At 35.3% G+C, this 8,056-nt stretch overlaps 1 protein-coding gene across 8 annotated transcripts; it reads right to left on the reverse strand.

Moving 5' to 3' along the window:
• Positions 1–4,608: 4,608 nt before the first annotated feature.
• On the reverse strand, positions 4,609–7,626 carry LOC131016731 (uncharacterized). Of its 8 annotated transcripts, none has more exons than XM_057945436.1 (3): positions 7,222–7,626; positions 6,236–6,270; positions 4,609–4,918 (listed from the first exon to the last, which is right to left on the reverse strand). In XM_057945436.1, exons 1-3 carry the CDS (start codon positions 7,583–7,585, stop codon positions 4,847–4,849), a joined length of 471 nt encoding a protein of 156 aa, XP_057801419.1. In that variant the 5' UTR covers positions 7,586–7,626; the 3' UTR covers positions 4,609–4,846. The 8 variants fall into 8 exon arrangements, 6 of the variants coding, with proteins under 6 accessions (XP_057801419.1, XP_057801421.1, XP_057801422.1 ...); XM_057945438.1 differs by having other exon boundaries at positions 6,236–6,342; positions 7,047–7,617; XM_057945439.1 differs by having other exon boundaries at positions 6,236–6,285; positions 7,047–7,616.
• Between the last annotated feature and the right edge of the window lie 430 nt (positions 7,627–8,056).

Below are 8,056 nucleotides of genomic sequence, written 5' to 3' on the forward strand. Positions count from 1 at the left end.
AAAAGAAAGGGAATCCCTTACTAATGACTCATCTCCATTGTTTAACCAAACACTCAATAAAAGTAATGGTTATTGTTACCATTCCACTCCTTTATTTGATTCCATTCTCTTTCCATTCCTCTACTTGAACCAAACGAGCACTTAATAGTTTTATTGAGCCTAGCTATAATTTCTTACCGATAATATAAATATTTGGATATTTTCACGGCCGTTTCTGACCGAAAATGCGCCCAAAACGAAACGATAAAAATGGGCCCCTAACCACTATCATAAAAAACACAACATAATATTTTTTTAAAGTCACATTATAATACTCCCTTCGTCCCAAACGAAATGTCCTGTTTTCCTTTCTAGGCTGTCCTAAACGAAATGTCATGTTTCCTTTTTAGGCAATACACTCTCTCTCTATACTTAATATTTAAATAATTTCCACCCACTCACTTTATCTACTTTATACATATTTTTTAATCTCCGTGCCGAAAAGAAATAGGACATTTCGTTTGGGACGGAGGGAGTATTTCGGTAGACAAAAAATATTAGTAATTATAAAAAATGACTTCTTCTCGCCTTTCTAAAGATTTCGACAGAATCATAGTCGCGCGTGCATTGCTATATAAAGAAGGTGTGAAATCATGTCAAGAAATCGAAATAGACCTCTACTGATTTTTTACTGCAAATTAAACCATACTTAATTACTAAATTTGAATATGTAGGCGAAACATAAAACCTGATGTGACCAACTCGTGGCTCTTGTGAAACAAATAAATCATGTATAAACAGATTTTTGAATTTTGTACTTTTTCAGTTAAGTCTTCCAATTGTACATTATATTCGAATAAAGTTTAATTATGAGTAGTCATTTAGTAATATGGTAATTGCATGCCAAAATTCCGACATTTGTTTTTTCAGAATCCAACAATTTGCACTGAACCACATTGAATATAAGAAATTCAATTACAATATATGTATTGTATTTACCAAAATTTAGGGTTGGCAAATTGTTCGGTTTACAGTAAAAAATCAGTAAAGGTCTATTTCGATTTTTTGACATGATTTCACATCTTCTTTGTATAGTAATGCACACGCGACTATGATTCTATCGAAGAGTCGCAATAATAAAAATTAAAGATTTTCACGCAATCACACTATTACCCAAAAATATTGAAAGATGTAATTTTTTGGGCCCCAATTTTTTTTAATACTAGTAGTATGCATAAAAAAAATTGGACCAATAATAATAATACTCCCTCCATCCACGAAAAAGAGTCATGTTTCCCCTCTTTTTTTTTTCCACAAAAAAAAGTCCTGTTTCACTTTTTTGACAAAATTACCCTTATTTTACTTCACTATTTACTTTAGTTGCGATAGATGGCCCCACCATTAATATTTTTAAACACCTCAATTATGGAGACAATTATTCCTTAATTAAACCATTTTTCAGATTAATTAATCCTGCCACCTACCTAATTATATTTGCTGAACTTTATCTTCCATTTCATCAAAACCCTAGAAATTTCCTAAGGTTGCGCCGCTCTTTGCGTCTCCTATCTCGGCCCACTTTTCTCCGGCGATTACCACTCCTGCCTCCGATTACTCACCGTCGCTCACTCCTACACGATGGATGATGTGCCATTTCTCAGTTCTCTCTGTAAATCCGGTGCTTCTACCGAAGAATCACCGGATCTGTTGCCATCTCCGATGAATCTCTGTAAATCCGGTGATTCTTCGTCTGAAAGCGCCGTCTCGCCCCTTCTTCTTCACCCTAAAGCGTCACCTCCCTCAAAGCAAACCTCCCTCAAATCGCAGCCTCCTGCATCCCTCTGAGCCCGAAACCCCAAATCGTTGCTTCCCTCTGAGCCTGAAACCCAAAATCGCCGCTTGCCTTAAATCGGCGCCTCCTTCTTCAAGGTGAGGAGCCACATGCCGGCGAAGGTGACAGCAGCGAGGGCTGCGGCCGCCGCGGTTCCCTCTCCGGCGAAGCCGCGCCTGAGCGCCGCTCCCCTGGCTTCATCTCTCTCTCTCCCCCGGCGCGATTCCCTGCCTCCACTGCCTCTGAGTTCAGCGTCATCGTCCCCTCCACCTCCACCATAGAGCCATCGACCACCCCCTCGAGTTCTGGATTCTCTCTGGGTTTGGGATCTGATTAATTTTGGGTTTGTGAGAAATTTTAATTTTTGTTTTGTTAATTTGATTTTAGAAATTTTGAATTTCGATCTTGCTTGGAATTTGGTTGTGGAATCTTATTTAGTGAATTTAGTTCTTGAATTTGTTGATTTTGGTCTTGAATTTTGTTCTTGGATATCTGAATTTGGTTCTTGAATTTGTTGATTTTAATGAATTTGTTCTTGAATTTTGTTCTGAAATTTGTTGATTTTTGTTGAATTGTGGTTCTGTAATTTTCGTTGAATTTGGTTCTGGAATGTTGGTTTTAAATTATGAATTGTCATCAAAAGTTAATTGAGAATTAGGGACTTTAAAAGTCATATTAACACTACCCCTATAAATTTATTTCTCTCCCCACTTACACCTACTTTAACAACTTTCTTAAAACCCGTGCCGAGTCCCAAATGAGACTCTTTTTCATGGACGGAGGGAGTAACATATATAAGGATATAAAATTTTTTGAGCCCCCGAAAATTGTGGACCCTGGGCGATTGCCCATGCTCGCCCGCCCTCAGAGACGGCCCTGGATATTTTATGTGTAGCTTGATTTATTTGGTTCGAAATGTTTTACTGTTGATGGATTGAGGGTTTAGATAGCTTATTTATTGCTATCCAAAGTATTTATATGGCTGCCCTAATAATTTAGGAGAACCATTTATCCGATGAAATAGGTGTAGATAACCATCTATTTCATTATGATTAATTAGGTAATGCTAATTCTAGGATTGACACAAGTTCTGAATTAAAGGAGAATTTTTGGATCATCTTTTTCTCAAGCGCAATCACCAATGACAGATTCAGATATAAACTTGAGAAGGCTCCTGGTAATTAAGACAGATCATCCCATGCTCATTTAATCGTATTGGTTTCAAACATTTGTTATACCAGACTTTTTATAAGTATACTAATTATTGTTATTAAGAAACTCTCATTTATGTGAATCTGAAAATATTTTGAAGCCACTTATTGTTGTCTTGTTTTTCTTTAAACAAGCGAATGAATGTTTCTTATGCCAGAAAATCCTAGTTCCTCATGTTGCGATGATAGAAGAGAGTGAAGTAATTTCAATTGCCAAAGCATATACATACATTTTGCTGGTTTTTTAAGAGGGTGTTTGACTAAGCTTATTTTAAAGAGCTTATAAGATGTGGTTTCTTAATATCGTATAAGTTGCCAATGTGTTTGGATAATTGAGCTTATAATCTAAAAAGAGAATTTTCGTTAGAGAGAGAAAGTCGAAAATAGATGAAATTAGAATGATATATATATATATAATGAAAATAAAAAATCATAGTTGAGTTATTTTTGTAAAAATAATTGTTGCTTATAAGAAAATGAGAAAATAAGTGGGGGTAGATGAACTTATTCTTCACAAAAGCTCATTTTTGTCACGAATTTATTCATCACAAAAGCTCATTTTCTTGTAGTGCCTCCACTCGTGAAAGAATTTCATAAGAGAGTGACACGAATTTTCAGAAAAATTTATTGAGTATATTAAGAGTGGAAAAAAAGTTGTTGAGTGTATATATTAAGAGTGGTGATAATGTATTGCAATTAGTATTGTGAGTCATGAAAAACTAAAATTAAGGATAAAATTCAGTATTATAAATGGTAGGGTATAATTGAAAAATAGGTAAAAAAAAATTATGAACGTTCCAAAATAATAAGAAGAAAGTTCTAATGATGATTAACATATATATTTACAAGTTATTCATATCTAGTGCAGTGGAATAACAAATTAAACGAAAAATATAAAGTAGTAATAATAGATGGATATTAGATTATAGGAGTCACTCATATCAAACACGCCATTAAAAATACTTGGTATGAAACGAAGGAATTCAACCTTCTCAAGCAGTTGAAAATCCACAATAATGTGCTAGGAAATATATTAAAAAGTCAACATATCGTTGGAAAAAACACTCTCTTCAATTTCTAGCCAATTGAATTTGACTGACGACGCTTCTGATTTTGCATGTGTCATATTATTACTTCATCTATTTAATTTCCTTCTTCGTCTTAAATCCACCTAACTTTTTCAGAATATACATATACTAGTGTGTAACCCGTCGAACGGATATCATTTGATGTTATAATTTATATAAAAAAAAATGTAAAATTATTTTTTAATATATTTATAAATTATGGAGATTATTCACTGAAAAAACTGTTAATATTATATAGGTCTACGATACACATTAAACTAAAATGAAAAAAATAAATTAAAGAGGGCTTTCATCCTTAACATGAGATTATTTGCCACCCACTACTATTTGCCACCCATATCCGCGACCCACGGATACCCGTCACCTGTCGGGTATTCGCCACCCGCTACCCGTCACCCACTACCCGTCAGATAGTCGCCGAGGCTTGAGAGGTAGGGACGTTGCTAACCCGTCGAATTTCGACGGGTATCATTTGATGTTATAATTTATATAAAAAAAATGTAAAAATTATTTCTTAATATATTTATAAATTATGGAGATTATTCACTGAAAAAACTGTTAATATTATATAGGTCTACGTTACACATTAAACTAAAATGAAAAAAATAAATTAAAGAGGGCTTTCATCCTTAACATGAAATTATTTGCCACCCACTACTATTTGCCACCCATACCCGCGACCCACGGATACCCGTCACCCGTCGGGTATTCGCCACCCGCTACCCGTCGGATACCCGTCACCCACTACCCGTTAGATACTCGCCGAGGTTTGAGAGGTAGGGGCGTTGCTGTTTTTCGACATCGACATCCTGCAATCAACCACCCGTGAGTAAAGTACCTATATATGTAACTAACTAAAGTATTTGAGCGAATGTAAGTTATGATTTGAAACAATGTAAGTTATGATTTGAGCGAATGTAAAGGAGAAGACAGTGTCGATGTTGCCGAAAATTCTCGAAACAATGTTCGTTTGATTTGAAATTCCTTTTGGCGCTCATATTTAAATTGTTCGTTGGCTTTAAAAAGAAGATGTGGAAGAACTTATGCTTCAAACTAATGATTTTATAGCTAAAAAATATGCTTTGTTAAACTTATACAATATTCTATACGGCTAATTGTCATGTTCTTTTCTCTCTCTCTCTCTTTTCCATTTCATTAGAATTTCTTTTTGGAATTTTATAAGTAATAAATTTGATTTCTATATGTAATTAAGGTGATTTAAATTTATTAATTTTGATGTATATAGGAAACAAATCAGTGTTTAATTTTTCCAATTTCTCGATCAAATCCCCCAAAAATATTTGGATCATCTTTAAGGAACGTAGTCCTATGTAACTCAAACCTTTTATAAACATAGACCTCTAGTGCAAAATGCTATATCACAATATAAATTTGCAAATCCAATTAGGTTGAGATCTAACCTAAGCTGCACCTCTACTATTCAAAGTAGGATTAGCAATATATGATTATGTCATTATTCAATAGTAGCTGCACTCCAACCCATTCAAAAACGGATACACATTCATAGAGCCCATAATTATTTATTGCCTCCTACATATTTGTACATTGCTTCAACTAAAAATCTCAGTTAGGGACGAAAAGGTGGCTTTATTTCTCTATCTAAAATTCACAATGAGCATGTCTGAGGCACCCCAACAGTTCGACACTCAATCTTCATGATTGGTATCAAGTAAACATTGCGGAAACAAAAAATGGTGCCTCTGATCTGAGTTTTCATTTAACAGAAAAACTGAAAATCTCACATCTTCTTGTGATCTCTCTCTAGCCCATACTCAAGGACCGGGATGCATTACTACAAATATAAGACGCAAATATAGTATAAAGGTCAAGAATTTGATTTGGTCTTTGTCCTATATAATTCTAAACTTTTATAAACATAGACCTCTATTGCAAAATACTATATCACAATATAACAATATAACAACATTTATATAAAGTTCATATCTCAATAGTAAATCATGTATACTCGCAAACATCAATTGGTTTACATACATCCTCAATTAAGGATGAACTAATTACAGAATACATGTGTGTAATACACGAAATAACGAAAGAACCTAAGCACCATTAACAACTAAGGATAGGCAAAGACTTTCTATGTTTACCTCTAATGCAGTGTAAAATGGCTCCACAACGCAAGCTGCAAACAACCAAGCTAAGATTAAACAGTCAGCAACTGCAAAGTCTGCAATACGCGAAATAGAGAGTTCCACTGCAACAACATATAAGTGTTATTGTGCAATTATTTTACTAACTGCCTCACTAACCAACCAAATTTCAAGATTCAAAGCGAGCTACCTCAAAGCCAACAACATCAAATGATAATACAACAGAAAATGGGCAACCAAAGATCCAAAACTACAGTAGTTCATATGCAGTCAAATGTTGAAATGGAGAACATATTTTAAACGCTTGAAAACTAATCTGCAAATTGATAATCCAATGAATGATAAGTTAATATTATGTAGTGGTGAAATCACTAAGTAATTAAAATCGAAATTCGTAATGAATGAAGTAAAGCAATCGTTTACTCCCTCATAGAGTTGATTAACAAAATCTAAACCAAAATTCTGGAAAATATAAATTAAAAGGTGAATCGCAGACACACAGACATAGAAGAAGAAGAGGAAGAAGAAGGCTACCGCCGCGGCGAATTGTAAAAACACGATGTGGCGTTAATAATTCAAGCTAATCAATTTGTAGATAAAAATCTAGGGTTTAAGTTTCCTTTGTTAAAATTCTTTCCAAAAAAATTTATTTCTAAAGTTTACAATCATTCTATATTTACATCATTTGTGAATATTTGGTGTATCAGCAAATGAAAATTAATTAGGTTGATATGATTTGCTTATTTTTGTTAAATAAGCAAATAAAACAGCAAATATAAAAAATAAAAAAATAAAATTTAAAATTTACCATGGCTGTGGTCTTGAGCCGCTGGCGGCCGCCGGATTCTGGCAGATCGCGTCCGGCAGTGGAGGGAAAAGGGGAGCGGCGAATTGCAGTGGAAGGTGGCAGATCGCGGCTGCGGCCGGTGAAGCGAATCACCGGTGGAAATCTGATGGAGGAGAGGAGAAGAGAAATAATTTACCATGGCCGTGGTCTTGAGCCGCTGGCGGCCGCCGGATTCTGGCAAATCGCGTCCGGCGGTGGAGGGAAAATGGGAGCGGCGAATTGCAGTGGAAGGTGGCAGATCGCGGCTGCGGCCGGTGAAGCGAATCGCCGATGGAAATCTGATGGAGGAGAGGAGAAGGGAAATCGGTAAACCGATGGAAATTTGATGGAGGAGAGGAGAAGGGAAATCGGTGAAATGTGGAAATCTGGTGGACGAGAGGAGAAGGGAAATCTTTGCGGTGGAAGGTGGCAGATCGCAGCTGCGGCCAGTGGAGCGAATCGCCGGTGGAAATTTGATGGAGGAGAGGAGAAGGGAAATCTGGTGGAGAAGGTCGAATCATTACAATGTTTAATTGTGATTATATAATAAATAAAATAACTTAATTAAATAATATAAATAACATAACTTATGTGGAATTATATTGCCACATCAGCCATAGAGAATTGAGCTAGATGCTCTAGAATTGCAGGAATTTTCAATGGTGAATTCTTAGATATGCCACGTAGGACCCCGGATTAAGGAGAGCGCAGGAATCCTTAATCGTATTATATAGGGGTATTGGCCAATAAATACATCAACTTTCTCAATTTTCAAGAATATAACATCACCTTTAGTTTTTGCTCCATAATACACCACCTTTATGATTCTTCTAGTTTCTCCCATGACTATTTTCTGAAAATTCTAAAACTACCCCAAAATAATCAAAATTGCAGAATAACCCCAACATATACAAACCAAGACAAAATACCTTTATTATGATTTCTAAAACAGTTTAACAATTAATCAGGCCCAACATGCTTCCGTAACACTT

Source organism: Salvia miltiorrhiza, chromosome 3 (genome assembly GCF_028751815.1).
Source record: "Salvia miltiorrhiza cultivar Shanhuang (shh) chromosome 3, IMPLAD_Smil_shh, whole genome shotgun sequence".
Classification (NCBI taxonomy): Eukaryota; Viridiplantae; Streptophyta; class Magnoliopsida; order Lamiales; family Lamiaceae; genus Salvia; species Salvia miltiorrhiza.